This window comes from Agelaius tricolor, unplaced genomic scaffold (genome assembly GCF_023055355.1).
Source record: "Agelaius tricolor isolate 1412-34295 unplaced genomic scaffold, bAgeTri1.0.p SCAF_29, whole genome shotgun sequence".
In the NCBI taxonomy this organism is placed as follows: Eukaryota; Metazoa; Chordata; class Aves; order Passeriformes; family Icteridae; genus Agelaius; species Agelaius tricolor.
In genome coordinates, this window is record NW_027269289.1 from 7,085,563 (window position 1) to 7,102,898 (window position 17,336).

General features: G+C 52.5%; 3 protein-coding genes across 3 annotated transcripts; 1 reads left to right on the top strand and 2 right to left on the bottom strand.

The window, feature by feature from the left end:
• Nucleotides 1–262: 262 nt before the first annotated feature.
• On the bottom strand, nucleotides 263–4,831 carry FDXACB1 (ferredoxin-fold anticodon binding domain containing 1). The gene is given in 7 exon segments (XM_071449786.1): nucleotides 263–2,014; nucleotides 2,320–2,478; nucleotides 2,971–3,174; nucleotides 3,326–3,482; nucleotides 4,401–4,581; nucleotides 4,584–4,648; nucleotides 4,651–4,831. Coding segments are annotated over 7 exon segments (1,953 nt in total). The 5' UTR covers nucleotides 4,679–4,831; the 3' UTR covers nucleotides 263–855.
• Nucleotides 4,832–8,294: 3,463 nt separating this feature from the next.
• On the bottom strand, nucleotides 8,295–11,554 carry CRYAB (crystallin alpha B). The gene is made up of 3 exons (XM_071449674.1): nucleotides 11,146–11,554; nucleotides 10,073–10,195; nucleotides 8,295–8,639 (listed from the first exon to the last, which is right to left on the bottom strand). Exons 1-3 carry the CDS (start codon nucleotides 11,341–11,343, stop codon nucleotides 8,436–8,438), a joined length of 525 nt encoding a protein of 174 aa, XP_071305775.1. The 5' UTR covers nucleotides 11,344–11,554; the 3' UTR covers nucleotides 8,295–8,435.
• A 1,965-nt stretch (nucleotides 11,555–13,519) lies between these two features.
• On the top strand, nucleotides 13,520–15,664 carry HSPB2 (heat shock protein family B (small) member 2). Its single transcript, XM_071449492.1, has 2 exons — nucleotides 13,520–13,753; nucleotides 14,793–15,664. Exons 1-2 carry the CDS (start codon nucleotides 13,660–13,662, stop codon nucleotides 15,242–15,244), a joined length of 546 nt encoding a protein of 181 aa, XP_071305593.1. The 5' UTR covers nucleotides 13,520–13,659; the 3' UTR covers nucleotides 15,245–15,664.
• The last annotated feature ends 1,672 nt before the right edge of the window (nucleotides 15,665–17,336 follow it).

Sequence of the window (17,336 nt, forward strand, 5' to 3'; positions counted from 1 at the left end):
CACCGGGACCGACAAACGGACAGGGATCGGGACCGACACAGGGACCGACAGACGGACAGGGACCGGGACCGCGACAGGGACTGACGGACGGACAGGGACCGCGACAGGGAGAGCACTGCCCCGCACACCCGGGTCCATCACCCACCCGGGTCCATCTCTCACCCGGTCCCTGTCCTGCACTCCCAGGTCCGAGCCAGGCTCCATCCCCCCCTGCCCCTGCCTGCCTTTTTGGGCAGGAAAGTGAGGGAATGGGGAACACAGCGACGGAGAATGTTCTTTATTTGGTGGTACCCCCTGTGATCAGGAGATGGGGCAAGAACAGCACAGGAAAGATGTGGAGGAGTTGGAGCATGTCCAGGGAAGGGAACAGAGCTGGGAAGGGTCTGGAGCGGCTGAGGAAGCTGGGAAGGGGCTCAGCCTGGAGCAAAGGAGGCTCGGGGGGCCCTTGTGGCTCTGCACAGCTCCTGCCAGGAGGGGACAGCCGGGGGGATTTGGGATCTGCTCCCAGGGAACAGGGACAGGAGCAGAGGGAACGGCCCCAGGCTGGGCTGGGCAGGCTCAGGGTGGACAGCAGCAGGAATTTGCATTAGTACAGAGATGGAATCCACTCTCACAGGAGCCCAGGAAAGAAAAGCTCCACTTTCTAAAATGAGATTTCATTACACACACAGAGAACAGGAGCGCTTGCTCTTCATTAACAGGAGCTCCCACATGGAAACGTGGGCAGGTGCTTAAAGTCCACCCCGCCCTTGTGACAGGCACGGCAGTGACACAGCCTCAGGTCCAACGACGTGCAGGTGACATTTTCCAGCTCAGAAAGGGGCACAGGAGCCCCTGCAAACCACGGGAGGTGTTCTACCTCAGGGTCACACCCAGGTGCTGCTGCATTTCCTCCCGAAGGTGCAGCTGCATCTCTGCTGCCTCCCGGCAGCCCAACGCCCTGTCACAGGACTGGAAAGTCACCCTGTAGCAGAGGCTCCTCCGTCCTGTCCCTGGCTGTTGGAAATTGTCCCTCAGCTGGATGGAAACGACCATTTCACCTGACACCCTCCTGGCAAGGGTGTGGAAAGCCACTTCATCAAAGTCCTGCCCGTCAGGAAGCCAGAAGCTGACATCGTGCACGTAGGAAGGTGGATAGAGGGAAAAACTCTGGAAAAGCCTCAACTTTCCCTCAGGGAACTGCCTGAGGAAGCGCCTGTCCCACGTCCAGAGCATTCTCCAGTCGGATATTCCGCACAGCAGCATGGCCAGGAGGTCCAGGTTCAGTGAGGCTGAGACAACAACCAGCTCATGGCTTTTTAATTCATCAGGAGCTGCCCTGATAACCCCCACACAGGAGCCTGGGGTGTCTGGCTCTGTCCCCACACAGAGGAAATGCTGAATTTCACCAAGCTGCCTTTCAAAAGCAGCAAAGTCACTTAGCTCAGTTCCAAAACTCGCTGCTTCCTGCAGGGTGATGCTGGGTTTGACACCAGAAGTGGCCTGGTGCAGGGAATTCATGGTGGTTTTAATGTTATCCACCAGCACCTGCACACAGCTGTTCTCTGTGCCCCTGCTCACTGCAAGCACAACCAGCATCTCATGGAAAGCAGGCATGGAGTGGGGAGTGATCCGACATTTCCTAAAGACCGGCCCAGAAAGAACCTGGAGTGTCCCTGGGGAAAAGGCTCCTTTCTTCATTATTGCCCGAGCATGAGGCAGGAGGGAAGGCCTAAGGTAAAACTGCTCTGGAGCTGGGCATCCTTCCTGTACATTCTCATCTGTGTCCTGGCCAAAATGGGAACACAGAGCTGCATCTGCCAGTCCCTGGGACATTTCCCCAGTGCCTGGAGCCTCCCCTGGGCTCAGGGTGATCCAGAAGATGTTGGAGTGGCAAACACCACCAGGGCAACCTTGCTGGAGCAGGGGGAGGCAGGAGCTGATGTTCTGCAGAGGAAAAGCTTGGCTGAGCCCTGCACTGAGCTTCTTCTTTACTGTCCTTACTGGATGACTTGAATTCACCTCGAGAAAACCCCTGTGAAAAATAAAAGCGCAAATTACAAACACCGTCTGTGATTTCCTTCCTGTGGCCGTAATTTGAGTGCAGCAATTCACCCAAAACATTCTTAAGCCAGGAACTACCTGATCAAGCCAAGTCTTTCACCAAAGCTGTTGCACATTTTCAGGGCATTGGTGTTTGTTTGCAGGTTACAATCAAGAATTCACTGCAATTTGCTGGCTAAAAAAAGGATTTCCCAGTCACCATATCCATTTATCAGACCCCGCTGCTGGGCATTCCCACATTCCTACTGCCAAAGAGAAACCAATTATAAAACTCACCTATTAATTTTGTCCACAAGGACTTGTGGCACTTGAAAAGAAACCTTTTGGTTCCCCAGTTGTGTCTGGCAGGTCATGGGTGTGAAGCACATGGGTGCTGTGCTCCGTGTGAAAATGTGGTTCAAAGCACCTTCTACACAGAAGGATTTATCCTGACTCCTGAAAATACACAAAACCAGAGCAAAGCCACTGCTAATTTCTGATATTTAATGTGCATAATATTTAATATTTAAGTAGGCAGGAGCAGAGGTCTCTGCCAGCACCAACCCCCAGCCCTCCTGTCTTTAGGCTGAGATTGATATTTGTTCTGAAACGGATGCTTTTGACCTTTAAAATCCTCAGATAGTCTTATTTTTAGAGGGTGCTTTGGCAGGAAGCTTGCATTTTAATCTTGGTTATTCTGCTTAGAGATGAACAAGAACTGCAGCTATTTTAAGGAAAACTGAAAGGAAAACTAAAAGGAAAACTAAAAGGAAAACTAAAAGGAAAATTAAAAGGAAAAGTAAAAGGAAAATTAAAAGGAAAATTAAAAGGAAAATTAAAAGGAAAATTAAGGGAGTTCCTCTCCAGCCAACAAGATACTAAAAGAATATTCTAGCACTGGGGCATTTTAAGAGCACAAACATCAGAATTTCAGTTTGTGATGGTTACCTGTAACCTGTGCATTTGTATCCCTCGATAGTCTCTGCTTTAAAAGGATGAACGTGGCTCAGGATAAACCCAGCTCCTGCAGCCACAGCCACGATTTGCCAGCTGTTGTGCCACTCTCTCCTGGGCTGATCCGCAGGAGTCCCTCCCTGGCCATTGCAAAGGGCCACGTGCACCTCTCCCTCCTGTGCCAGCACTTCTGCACAGCTGGAAGGGAAGCCAGAGCAGAAAATCCTGTTAGCACAGCCCCAAAAAACCCTGTTAGCACAGCCCCAAATCCCCAAAAAACACCTGGAACGCAGCTGGAAAGCTCTGCCACGGCCGGTGATTAGCACGGAATTAATTCGGGTTTTCTCACCTATGGAAAAAGCCGGCAAGGAGCTGCCTGTTCTTCACCACCCCAGCCTTCCTCCCACAGTGGGGGAAGTTGAAATAAATCCGATCAAATTCCCGTTTTCCCAGTAAAATGTGCTCCTTCAGCTTGGTGCAGTCCACGGAAAACACAACCTCGGCTCCTGCGACAGCAAAACAAGGCTCTGCTGGCTATCAGGGGGGAAAATTGTAAAGAAAGGCGGGAATGCAAATCCTCCAGGGCGTTTTGGAGTAGGTGAGAACTGCCTGGAGAACTGGGAACGCCAGGGAGCCCTGTGGGGTTCTCTTTGCCTTTTGATCTCTTTCGTGGCAGCAGAAACTTCTGATAACAGTTGACAACAATAGTTTCAGTACTGTTTCATCCTGATGAGATTTTAAAGCATTTTAAACCATGACACTGGGCTATTCCAGTCCCTCCCCTGAGACGCCTGGAGGGGCGAGGGGCTCCCAAGGGACAGAGCAGCAGGGGACAGCGATGCCAGGAGGGTGACACCAGGGTGACAGCGATGCCAGGGGGGTGACAGGGATGCCAGGAGGGTGACACCAGGGTGACAGCAATGCCATTCTGGGTGGCACCAGGGTGAGAGCAATGCCAGGAGGGTGGCAGCGATGCCAGGAGGGTGACAGGGATGCCAGGAGGGTGACACCAGGGTGAGAGCAATGCCAGGAGGGTGACAGCGATGCCAGGAGGGTGACACCAGGGTGACAGCGATGCCATTCTGGGTAGCACCAGGGTGAGAGCAATGCCAGAGGGTGACAGGGATGCCAGGAGGGTGACACCAGGATGGCAGCAATACCATTCTGGGTGACACCAGGGTGGCAGCGATGCCACTCTGGGTGGCACCAGGGTGACAGGGATGCCAGGAGGGTGACGGGGATGCCAGGGGGGTGACCCCAGGGTGACAGGGATGCCAGGAGGGTGACCCCGGGGTGACAGGGATGCCAGGAGGGTGACAGGGATGCCAGGAGGGTGACCCCAGGGTGACAGCGATGATGCCAGCAGAGCTCCCAGCAGCATCCATCCCCACGCCCATCCCAGCCCATCCCCGGCGCGCACCCACCGCTGTCCCGCAGCCGGCGGAGGCTCCGCGCCGCTGCCCCGCGCCCCGCCGCCTCCTCCTCGCTCTCGTAGCAAGTGGCCACCACGTGCGTGGCCCGGGCCCCGCAGAGCGCGGCGGCGAAGGAGAAGTTTCCCTCTCCGAGCAGCAGGACGCGGCGGGGCGGCGGCCCCATGGCCCCGGCCGGGAGCGGCGCTCGCAGCCCCGCAGCCACCGGCGCTCGCTCATGACGTGCGGCCGCTCCGCGGGCGCTGCCGGTGCCGCTCCGGCCCCGCGGGCATCCCCGGGGCTCCTCGGCGGCCGCTGCTCCTCCCCCGAGCGCGCAGAGGCGGCGGTGTCCCCGTGGAGGCACCGGCAGCGGCACCGGGGATTGTGCGGGGAGCGCTCTCCGCCCGCCGTGCAACAGGAAATGGGTGTTGCGTTCAAATAAAAAAAAAAAAAAAAAAAAAAAAGAAAAAAAAAAGGCTGGTTAGGAAGCGGCGGAATCGATGAATCGTAGCCCCGCAGAGTCACTGAATGGTTCGGGTTCGAGGGGGCGTTAAAGCTGAGCTTGTGCTGGGACACCTCTGGACACCTTTTGCGGGTTGCTCCTCAAACACTTCCAGCCTTTCCCAGCTTCTGTGGGCAGCCCGTGCCCGAGCCTCCCCGCCCTCAGAGGGTAAAATTTCTCGTTAATATCCAATCTAACCCTGCTCCCTGTCGGGCTGGAGCATTCCCCCTCGGCTGTCACTCCAGCCCTTTGGGAACCGCCTCTCTCCACCTCTCTTGGGGGCTCCCATCATGTACGGCAAGGCCACAATTAATTCACCCTGAAATCTCCTTTCCAGGCTCAACAATCCCAATTCTCTCAGCCTTCCCTCATAGCAGAGGAGTTCCAGGCCTGTAATCAAATTTTGTACCAAAAATTACAGGTACAGGTACAGGTAAAGGTCAATTCAAAGCCTCCTCTGAACTGGCCTTTACCTGTAATTTTTATTCTCTTACAATCTTTCTGCTGCTTGAATTCCCAAAGGGGAGAAGCAGAGACAGACAAAAAGAGAGGGAAAAGAGAAGAGGAGCAGTGGAAAGGTGCTGGAAGCATCATTAGGTGTCAGATAATTGCAGACATAATCAAGGTGTAATAAGAAGGTCCCTAATTCCTCAACTGGGTGACACAAGGTAAATTAATTACCCTGCCTCACATGTGTGTATGGTGCCTTTGAGAAGGAAGGAAATTATGGTCTAGAATATCTACAACAGCCAGGCTTGGGTGTCACCTGCTCCATTTGTGTGCCCACAGCCGCCCCACAGGGCAGGGACAGTGTTTCACACAGATAATGAGGAACACAGATAATGTGAGTTCTGCACAGACTCACTGCCACAATTTGTGAGCTCTGTGCTGGCTCCCTGTGGCCTTGAGAGAATAATTTTAAATATTTTAAATGACGTGCAGTGGCCTGGAGAGGTGTTGGGTACTGAGAAAATAGTTACCACACAATGTTCCCATTCCAATAATTATGAAAAAAATCTCTTCAAACTTGTATTTAGCCATGCTAAATGTGAGTTTTCCTTGTCAGCACCCTCACTGCTTTGGAAACAACCTGCTTCAGATTACAGGGAAACATCAGAGAGGGAATTTCACTTGTGCAGAACTGGGACAATCTGCAGGATGTGAGGAGCTCCTCAATGATGTTTGTGCCTGCAGATGACAGAGGTGTTCTGTGTCACTCTCCCTGTGCTCCTGTGCCACCCCAGAACAGGTATTTCAGGTCACTCAGGGAGTGGTTCAGCATTTCAAGTATTCTTGTCTGGCTGACCTCATCCAGTTTATCCCCACAGAGCTTTCACTCAAAATTCCCATTTCTGGCTGCTGATTTGAGCGTGACAAAACCCCCCGTGCTGTAAAAACCACTCGCCTCAGTTGCACTTTCTGGCTAAATTCTTACTGTTTTACATTTACTTCCTTTCACTGTTGATTCTTTTAGGATTTGAACAAAAACCTCCTTGATTTCCAGGCCGCCACCCTGAGCTGGAACCTCTTTTGTGCAGCCCTCTGCCCCGTGCTGCTGCACTCTGGGCCTGGAGAAGGAGCAAGAAGGAAGCAGAAAAAGCAGCAGAAACCCTCAGGAACCAGAGGTGCTGGGATTTCCTTCCAGCACCAAGAGCTGCACACATGAAAGCCATGTGGGAAATGTTCTTCCTGCTTTTTAATCTGAGCTGTTTGTAACCTCTGTGTGTGTGTCTGGGGTTTGTTCTTTGGTGCAGAGGTTGTGCCTGGCCAGACAAGCCCAATTAACACCTTAGCTGAGAGCTAATTAGAAGCAGCTACTAGGAAACAGCAGACCTTGGAAATGAGGGGGGATTTGGGGTGTCTGACAGTGACCCTGCATCACAGAGTGCTCGTTTTCTTTTTCTCACCCACAGCCACGGGAGGATGCCCTCCCTGCTCAGCTGAGGGCTGCTGTGATCCCTGCTAACAGAACTTTTGTCTCAGCAGGTGGAAGGAACACAGAAAAAAGGCTGGGTCATGACTGAGTCTGATGATCTGTGCGACAGATCTGTCCTTTTTGAAGATGGATTTTAGAAATTCAGTTCCAGTCATCCAGACATCCCTTTCTACCCCTTTGAAGAGAGGTGCTAGGCAGATGAAGACGCCTGAAAAGGACTTTAGGAGTGGTTTGTATCACTCAGCAATGCTGGCATAAATCAGATTATTGCTGTAGCCATCAGATCCTGCTCAGTGTTTGAAGGGCACTAACAGCAGGGTTTCAAAGGGATGTGATTTGCATCATCAGAGCAAGATGTTTTCCTTCTCTTTGGGTAGATGTGTGTTTCCTGCAGCCCTGCAGTTTTCACCTGGAGCTGCTCTGAGCAGCCTGGCTGTTTCTCCATTGCATGACTCATTGGAGAGATTTGAGATACAGCTGTCGTGCAGCCAGCTGTTATCAAATCCCCACACTTCAGATGGGGTTTAGTTGGCATGGAGCTGTTTTATCAGTTTAATCTCCACAGGAGAAACTCTCCCTTTGCTTGTGAAACACCCTGAAATCCTCTGGCAGCGTGGAAGGGAGAGAGAGCACAAGGTGTGATGAGCAAAGGGCTCCTGAGCACCAGATAGGCCGTCCTGGACACGGATATATTTTATGAAAAATCCTTTTGCAGGATTTCTTCTCCTCAGAAACCAAATGCAAACAATGGTTATCTGCTGCTGCGGAATGCAACAGGTGCATCTGGGATTGGTCTCATGTAGTTGTTTCTAATTAATGGCCAATCACCGTCTGGCTGTCTCAGACTCTCTGGTCAGTCACAAGATTTTATTATCATTCCTTTCTATTCTTTGCAAGCCTTCTGATGAAATCCTTTCTTCTATTCTTTTAGTATAGTTTTAGTATATATAAATATATCTAGTATATTTTTATTATATATAAATATATATTTATATATAGTATATATTTATTTTTAGTATAGATAAATAAATATATACACTAAATATATAATATATAAATATATATAATAAATAGAATAAATAGAATAAATATATATTTATATAGTATATATATAATAAATATATATACTAAATATACTACATATTTATATAGTATATTTAGTATCTACATATATATTTATTTAGTATATTTAGTATATATATTTTTTAGTTTATATATATTTTTTCTTTTAATATAATATAAATCATAAAAGAATAAATCTGCCTGAAACATGGAGTCAAGATTCTCATCTCTTCTGATGAAATTCTCATCAAGATTCTCATCTCTTCTGGAACATGGAGTCAGGATTCTCATCTCTTCCCTCATCCTGGGACCCTCAAACACCACCGCAGCCTGCCCCCCATAAAACGACGTCACCCTGCACCTTTTATCCACCTTCCTCCACCCAACCCCGAAACAAACCAATCCAAACTGCTTCTCCATGGTTTTATTCGTTAGTAAACTTACTCAGCATAAATAACACCAGCAGCCGTTCGGCACAGCCGGCACCTGGCGGAGGGAAGAGCTCTGGAATGTCCCTCCAGGGTGGCTTTGGGGCCAGCAGGGCAGCCCCTCACTTCCTCTGGGCGCCTGCGATGGCGGGTTTGTCCTCGCGGGTGATGGGGATGCTGCGCTCGGGGACATCGCTCTGCCTGCGGGGAGCGCTGACGGTCAGCACCCCGTCCAGGGACAGCGAGGAGGTGATGGTCAGAGGGTCCACATCGTCCGGGATCCGGTACTTCCTGCTGAACTCCCGGGCGATGAAACCGTGCTCGTCCTGCGCGGGGAAGGATGGAAGTTTGGGCAGGAAAGTCTCACAGATGTGTGTGTGTGTGTGTGTGTGTGTTTGTGCCTGGCAGGAAGGTTTTCGGATGTAGAGTCTGAAGGAGGAAGCAAGTTTTGATATAGAAATGAAAGCAAGACTTGATATAGAAGAAAAGAATTGCTGAGCCATTAATGTAGTGTAATGTAATATAGTAATATAGTGTAATATAATGTACTATACTATATATTATAATATAATATATTATATATTATATATTATATAGACTATAGAATATATTACATTATATATTCTATATAATATATAGAATATAATATATAAAATACATTACGTATTATATATAATATATAATATATAATATATAATATATAATATATAATATATAATATATAATATATATTATATATTATATATTATATGTTATATGTTATATGTTATATGTTATATATTATATATTATATTGTAATTATGTATAATTACTATAATATAATAGTAATTATTATCTAATTACTATTATATTACAGTAATATAGTATAATATAATATAGTATAATAATGTAATTTATTAGCCTTCTGATAAGATGGAGTCCTCATCATTTTCTCCTCCTCTGTTGCTATGCAGGTACCCAGAGTTTACAGGGGGAGGCTTTGTGCCCACCCTGTGCCATTCCCCAGGTGCCACCCCAGCCACACCTGCCCCAGACACCCTCAGAGCCTGGTCCCACTGCTTGGTTGCCTTCTTAGCCAAAAAAGGGTTCCAGAAATGGTGTCAGGATTACAGGCCCCCAATGCTGCATCTGCTGGTGGGTGACATGCTGTGCTCCTAGGGGTGACAATTCCAGGGACTGGAAAATGCCTTTACATCCAGCTCTGGGCATGGCTTTGTGTTTCTGCCTGCCTGGTGTTCACAGGGGTCTCCAGAGCCAGCAGGGAAAGGGATGAGTGACGGCAGAACACAACTTTTAAGGATTAGAAACTGATAGCTGGGCCTAGGAAAGGTAACACACAGGGCAATGCACTGATTTTTTATGTGGCTTAATCGTTAGTTAATTTTTAGCTTGTTAGTTAATTTTTAGATTGTTAGTTAATTTTAGATTGTTAGTTAATTTTAGATAGTTAACAATTTTAGACTGTTAGTTACTTTTTAGCTCATTGGACATCTCCCTGCATTCCTGGCCTCTTCCCAGAAAGAGGGGAAGCCCAAAAATGCCCATTTCACAGATGATTTTCCAGTTCACTTCACAGTTCATGCAACATCAGCAATAAACCTCCACCCTCTTGCTGCCCTGTCTGGGATCAGCTTGGGGGAAATTGCACGGAGCATCTTGATTAAAAAACAATGTCAAATATTTGAGATGGGCAGGGGGTTGTTTTGCAGTCACCAGGGGTCAGGGGGAGCCCTCAGGGGTGACTGAAAGCAGGGGGTACCTGGCGCTCCTCGTGCTTGCCGTGGATCTCAATCATGTCCCCGAGCACCTTCACCTTCAGCTCCTCAGGGGAGAAATGCTTCACATCCAGGTTCACATAGAATTTGTCCTTGTCCAGCCGCATCTGCAGAAAGCAGGAGGTGACTTCAGAAAAGAGCAAGAGCAAGGAGGTGATTTCAAAAAAGACCAGGTGAGGGATTCAGCTTAAAAAAGAATGCAGCAGGCCAAGACTCAGGCTGGTCTCTACACACACACTGACCTTTATTTTGGGGTCTGATCTGAGTGGCTCTGTCCCTTGCTGGCCTTGTGCTAATGCCCATCCCTGCAGGAACTGAGATTCTCCACCTGAATTGGTTAAAACTGACTCTTGATTGAAAACTGAACTCTTTATTATGGCTGCTTCACTGGGCAGCCAGACCCAGGGCACTGAATCAAGAGGGACATTATGCAAGGATTAAAATAATACTTTCACTCCTTCTGCTTGGAATAGCTCCTCAAGCTCCTTGTGAATAACAGAGTTGACTTGCAGGACAGGCAAAAGCTTCTTGGCTCAGCCCTTGGAGGGAGGAGGCGCCTGCTCCATGATCCTCTGGGTCCTGGATCTTATTAAAACTCTGTTTTTCAGGGCAGTGGTTGTTTAAAATAGGCCCCTTTTCTCTCAGCAGCCTTGGGCTCCTGCACTGCTTGGCATGAGGACCCCACTGCCCCTGTGCTCTTTGCTTCTCAGGTGGGAGTGGGATGAAAGTTTGGAGCAGCAGACTGGGAAATTAGGGAAATTTGAGAAATTAGGGAAATCAGAGAAATTAGGGAAATTTGAGAAATTATGGAAATCAGAGAAATTAGGGCAATTAGGCTTCCTCCTTTCCTCTGCCTGCTCCTAGGGTGACCCGCCATGCACGCTGAGCTCTGTCCCCATCACTATGGCCAGACTTGCTCCATCCCAAACAATGCAGAGGCAGCACCTTCCCCCCCAGCCTTTTTCCTGATAAAAACCACCTAGGAGCATCTTCCACGCTCCCAGCTCTCCTGGGCCCGCAGCAGAGCCCAAAAAGAGCCCCAAGAAGCAAAGGTTACCTCAGAGAGTCCTGTCTCTAGCCAACTGGGCATCCGGAGGATGGGGGATCTCATCAGGAAGGGGCTGAAGCTGGGGGAAACGGGGAGCAGCTCCGACTCGGGCAGGTGCTCCCCGAAAATCTGGTCAAAGATCCGGCTGGGTGCCAACCAGGAGAAGAAAGGTCTGCGGATCAGGGGGTTGTGGATGGTGATATCCATTGGAGAGCGCTGGAGGAGCCTGGCAAACAACTGTGCTGCAGTGCTGGGAGCGGGGACAGCTTTATAGGCGTGCAGCTGGCCTGGCCTTCCACCCCCCCGAGGCCTCTTGAACAGTGGTGTCAGGGATTTTATTGTCCCACTCCTGGGCTGGGCCCTTCGGCGGTGCCCAGTCGCTGTCTGAGGGATTTGAGCGCGCTGCTGAGGAGGAGGAGGAGGAGGGGGAAGGGGACAGGAGGAAGAGGAGCCCAATGGGGCAGCAAGAAGCTGGAGTGGCTGGTGCCCGCCCTGCTGCCCACGTGCTGTTTACCCACAGTGCTGGGCAGGCTTGGCCCGTGCTCCAGCTGCCCTGGATGCCAGCGGGATCAATGCAGCTCCTATCTTTGGATGGCAGGAGCAGGACAAGGGGCCCTTGTTTGTTCCCAGGAGCTCAGCATCCCCCAGCAGGGCTGAGCCTGTCCCAGCAGCAAAGGGAGCCCCAAAGTCAGGGTGAGGGAAGGTGCCAGGAGGGCTCTGCCGGGCTCCTGGCACTGCAGCTGCAGGGTTAGGTATTCCTGTAGTTAAATTTTGTAACAATGGTTTTTCAGGCCAGAGATCTTGGAGAGAGGCTGAGTAGGAATTTATGATAGAATTTGATATGATAGAATTTGTTTTATTTTTAGGGTTGCATCTAACCCCTCCCCTTATTACGGGGTGTTGGGGTTGGTTGTGGCGGCTGTTGCAGGGGGTGATGTGAATAAAGGATGGATCTCTCCTCTTGGCTTTTGCTTGGGCTTTTTCTCACATTTTCCCCACTCTGTGACCCCAGAGAGAGAACCTGGGCATGGTCAGGGCCTCCAGGGTGCTGCAGAACGCCCCTGCCCCTGCACTCACCTGCCCTCCTGCAGCTCTCCCCCCAGCAATTCCTGCATTTACTTTAATTCCTGCCTCACCCATGAACCCCAATCACAGGAATGGGCTCAGCCTAGCAACTGTTGAAGGGCAAGAGCTTCTCTGCCTGTGGGAGCTGGCAATTTAAACACAATTTCTGCTCAGAGGCACTGCCAGCTCTGCCAGCCCTTTGCCAAAGGCTCTGAGCCTCTTCCTCTCGGCTTGCCTGCAAGAATGGGGGGCAGGATTTGCTCTGTGCAGCAGCCCAGGCCATAAATACCCTCTCCAAGTCCCCATTACATCAGCAGCACTGCACCTGCTCTCCCACACTGCAGGGCTCAGGGAAATCTCTGGTTTCAGGGTGTGCAGAGCTCAGCTGGGCACTCCTCCCCTGCTGCAGCACCTGCAGCCCACCAGCCCTGCTCAGTAAAGCTGGACCTAGGCCAGGTTCAGAGCCTGGGTTAACTGGGGAGGGCTGGCACCAGCATTTCTCCGTGGCCTTGTGCCAAACCCTGGCCAAGGGAAGAGCCTGGGCAGCCAGCAGGGCTCAGGATGGGGAGGTGGCAGCAGTGGGACCTGGATCCCTGCTGCACTCCTGCAGCCCTTCCCCACTAAAGGAAAAGGAGACTTGAGCTCAGCTCCTGGGCAAGTCAGGCTCCTCACAGAGGGAACAGGAGCGGTTTGAGCCCCAAGCCCACAGTGGGCAGTGGATTTGGGGCACAGTTTCGCCCCAAGCTCAAAGTGAGCTTCAAAGTGAGCTGAACAATCTCATCCAGCTTTTGCAAAGAATTGCTGCCTTTAGCCCACGTTTGCTTCCACACTTTGTGGCTCCCCACTCCCTCAAAGCTTCATCCCTGAGCAGCAAGGAGGACTCCAGAAGATGAAGAGCTCATTCCTGCTGCTCTGCAGCTGTGGCTGGTACTAACAAAGACCATCATTCTCCTAATGGGTGCTGTCCAGCCATGTGGCTACCAGAGATAAGCAGATTCCTTCTGGATCTGATGGAGGCTTTTGGAGAGCAGCACAGGGCTGGCAGCTCCCTGACATTACAAACCACTCCATGTGCCTCTCCTGGGGTCTCTCCTGCGCCTGAATCCAGGCTGTGCTGGGCTCCCCATCCACCCCCTGCTCCAGGAGGGACCCCAAGGTGTCCCCTGCCCTCCCTGCTGGAATGCAGCGAGGAGCTGCCCTGGCCCGGCATCCTGGGGCCTGTGTGGGGCTATTTTGGTCCATCTTTTTTATCACTCACTCACTCACTCCTCCCTTTGGAATCCACCCAGCTGGAGCCTTGCAGCCTGCAGCCCTCACTTGGAGAGGCAGCGAGGGCTGGGAAGGCAGGAAGGGAAGAAGGAAAGAAGGAAGGAAAGAAGGAAAGAAGGAAAGAAGGGAAGAAGGGAAGGAGGAAGGGAAGGAGGAAGGGAAGAAGGCAGGTGTCTGTGCTGACACACCATGGCCGCCCGCACCGTGCCCCACGCCTACCCCATGAGCTCCGAGTATGAATTTGCCAACCCCAGCAAGATCTACGACCAGAACTTTGGAGAAGGTAAGGAAGGGAGTGGGATCCCCCCCCTCCTCCCCCTCTTTGCACCTTTCTCCCCTCTGCTGCTGCAGGGCTGGTGGAATTCCCTGTGGGGAGCTTGAGCTCCAGAGGGGGAAGCTGGAGCTGAGGAATGAGTGGAGGAATCTGGATCAGATCAGGGGGGAACAGCCAGGGAATAGCCATGGAAAAAACAGGGAATAGCCATGGAAAAAACAGGGAATAGCCATGGAATAAACAGGGAATAGCCAGGATAAAAACAGGGGAAAAACAGGGAATATTCAGGGAAAAAGCAGGGAATAACCAGGGTATATTCAGGGAACAGACAGAAAATATCCAGGGAAAAACTAGGGAATAGTGAGGGAATGACCAGGGAATGACCAGGGAATGACCAGGGAATAGCCAGGGTCTGTCTCTTCATGTCCACTTCCCCATCCATGCCCAGTGCTGCCCATCCCTCCCTCCCTGATGCCAGCCATGCTCTGGCATTCGTGCACATGCTGTGAAAACATGGAGCAAAAGCACTCAGGGGAGGGGGGAAAAGCTTTTCCAGCCGGGGGGGATGTGGAGAAAAGCTGAGCTGGGGTGTTCAGCACAAAGCTGGGCAGTGGCTGGCCAGGGGGAAGGAATGTGGGCAGCAGCAGAACCATTCAGCACCAGCACAACAGCGTGAAAAGGCAAAAAGCTCCAAGGAAAGCCCTGTGGACAATGGCACACAAAAGGCCTTTAGTCCTTCACCATCAGCAGTTTCCATGCCCATCCCTGGCTGTGGGCTCTGCTCTGCTGAGCTCCCAGAGCACCCACCAGGCCCTCCCAGCGCACCCAACATGCGAAGCTGGATGCCAGCCCCAGCTCTGGGCAGCCCGTGGCACGCAGCAGCTGGCAGGGATGCGGCTCTGGGTGGGCACAAAGGGGCACAAAGGTGGGAACTGCAGCAGGCTCCACCCCTGCTGTGGGCATGGGGCAAAGCCAAGGTGTTCCCCAGGTCCCACACTGCTCCTGCTGCTGCTCCAGCCCCACGCTCCTCACGGGGTGTCCTCCGCAGGTGTTTCCCCGTCGGAGATTTTAGCCCCTGCCCTGTACCATGGCTACTACATCCGACCCCGCATCAACAAGCAGCTGGAGAGGGGCACCTCGGAGGTCTGCCTGAACCAGCACAAGTTCCAGGTGTTCCTGGATGTCTGCCAGTTCCTGCCCGACGAGCTGAGCGTCCGCACCGTGGACAACCTGCTGGAGGTGGCGGGGCAGCACCCGCAGAGGGCCGACCGCCACGGCTTCGTCTCCAGGGAGTTCACCAGGACCTACATCCTGCCCCTGGACGTGGACCCGCTGCTGGTCAGGGCCACCCTGTCCCACGATGGCATCCTGAGCATCGTGGCTCCCCGCACGGGCAGGGAGGTGAAGGCCAGGGTCAACGAGGTGGAGATCACCCGGCAGGAGCAGCCCCTGGGGAAGGAGGAGCCGGCCGAGGAAGGAAAAGAGAAGGAAAAGTCCTAAAGGCTGCAGATGTGGGAAGGTGGGAGGGACAGGGATGGGGAATCTGCAGTGCCAGAGCCCTGTTTGTCACCACCAGTGTTTAGCAGCCACGCTGATGCTTCTTGAGGCTGATGGCTGGGAACAAAAGGGACTTGGAACTGGAAAAAAGAGTGGGGCTGAAGTGTGAGTGTGAGTGTGAGTGTAATGCAAGTTGTTTTCGAGGTCAGGTGAGCGTGCAGGGAGCTCTGCTCTCACCCCAGGGTCACTCCTGCCCTTAACTGTGAGGCTGTGACTCAATGGGCTGAGCTCTAGCCCAGAAGGGCACTGGGAAGAGAGAAAAGGGGATCCCAGTGCCTGGATTCTGAGATTTTGGGGTGGGTGTTGGTCTGTCAAAGTGCCTGCAGCAATCAGGAGGAGAGAGGAATAAATCTGCCTCTGCTCTTCTCGTGTTTGCCTTGGATTGGTGTTGCTCCTGTGCAGCAGGAAGGGTGGCAGTGCCCACCTGGGGCTGGGCTCACCTCTGGAAGTGGCACCAAGGGGACATGGAGGGGCTGTGGCCGCCTCTGTGCCTCACCCCCCGGCCCAGCTGCTGCTCTGGGGAGCCCAGAGCGAGGTGATCTCAAGGACAAAAAGGTGAGGAGGAGTGATGAGCCCTTGGAAGGTCCCTGAGCATCTCCAGAGCTGCAGCTGGAATGAGCCCAATTAATGGGGCACAAATTAATGCCCAGCACAGCCTGTGCCAGCTCAGCCCCTTTGTGGGGGGACTGAACCCAAATTACTGGAGGGAGAGGCTCTGCTCAGCCCCCAATGCCTGGCTGGTGCCCCAGCCCTGTCTGGGAAGCAGGGAGGGGCTGCACTGGGCCCCTTTTGCAGACACTGTGAGCAATGTCCCCGTGATGGGGACAGGGATCGTGTGTGCTGCCGCTGGCAGCTGCTGCCCCAGGGCTCAGCAGGTGACAGTTGCCACCCTTGTGTCATCAGGGCCAAGCCAGGCACACAAAATGCTGTGTCAGTGCCCAAATTTGGGGGTGCCTGGCATGCCTGGCTGCAGCTCTCCCAACAGAGAGGAGGGAAGGCTCCAAAATCTTGGAGGGATGTGAATTCCCCCTCTCCCTGTGGCTCTGCCCACCCCTCCCAGGGCCAGCAATGCCTGGGGCAGGAATGCCAGGGTAGGAATGGCCAGGGGCAAGAATGGCCAGGGGCAGCAATGCCAGGGGCAGGAATGGCCAGGGTAGGAATGCCCAGGGTAGGAATGCCAGGGCCAGCAATGCCGCCTCAGGCCCCCAGCACATCCCTTGGGACTGGAGCACGGGTATCAGGCTGGTTTTCATCCCCTGACAGGCCAAGAGCAGGGCACTGCCCAGCTATTTTCAGCTCTCTTCTCTTTCCCAGGGCACTGCCAGCCCTGGGATCAGTTAGATGAGGAGCAGCCCTGCCAGGCTCAGGGGGCACAGTGAGGGCACTGAGTGCAGAGCAGGTGACCCCGGTGCCCGACCTCCTGCCCTGACCCCTGAGGTAAAACCAGATCAAGTGTCAAAATAAAAAAATCACCTTTCCAACAGGCATTGTGGAAGTCATTAATAAGAATTGCAGGCATAATTCTGAGCTGGGGGCTTTGAATCTCACCCAGCCAGACCCCAGATCTCAGGAGGGCTGAGCTCCTGAGCGCTGTGGTGAGGCAGAGCCCCAGGGGTGTGTGTGGGCTCGGGCATGGCCGTCATTTCCTCAGGCCCACAGGCACACTCTGGCAGCAGCTCTGAAAGGCTTCTCCTTGTCCCTGCTCTGGCAAGAAATGCTGCTGGTCCCTTTGCTCCCTGCAGCTTTCCTGAGATGGGGATGAGCCCCTGCCCTGCCTGGGCATGGGGATGGCCAGCAGGAGATGGGCAGGGAGGGCACACACACAGCCTGGCACACCTGGCACAGCCTGGCACACCTGGCACAGCCTGGCACAGCAGCTCCAGGGGCTGCCCGGGGAGAGGATTCTGACACACAAGGAGTGCCCAAACCAGCCCAGAGCTCTCCCTCCTGCATTTCTGAATGCACAGGTGCCAGCTCTGTGAGCCACACCACCCTGCCCCGGTGCCTGCGGGACCTGGATGCTTGTGCCCAGAAT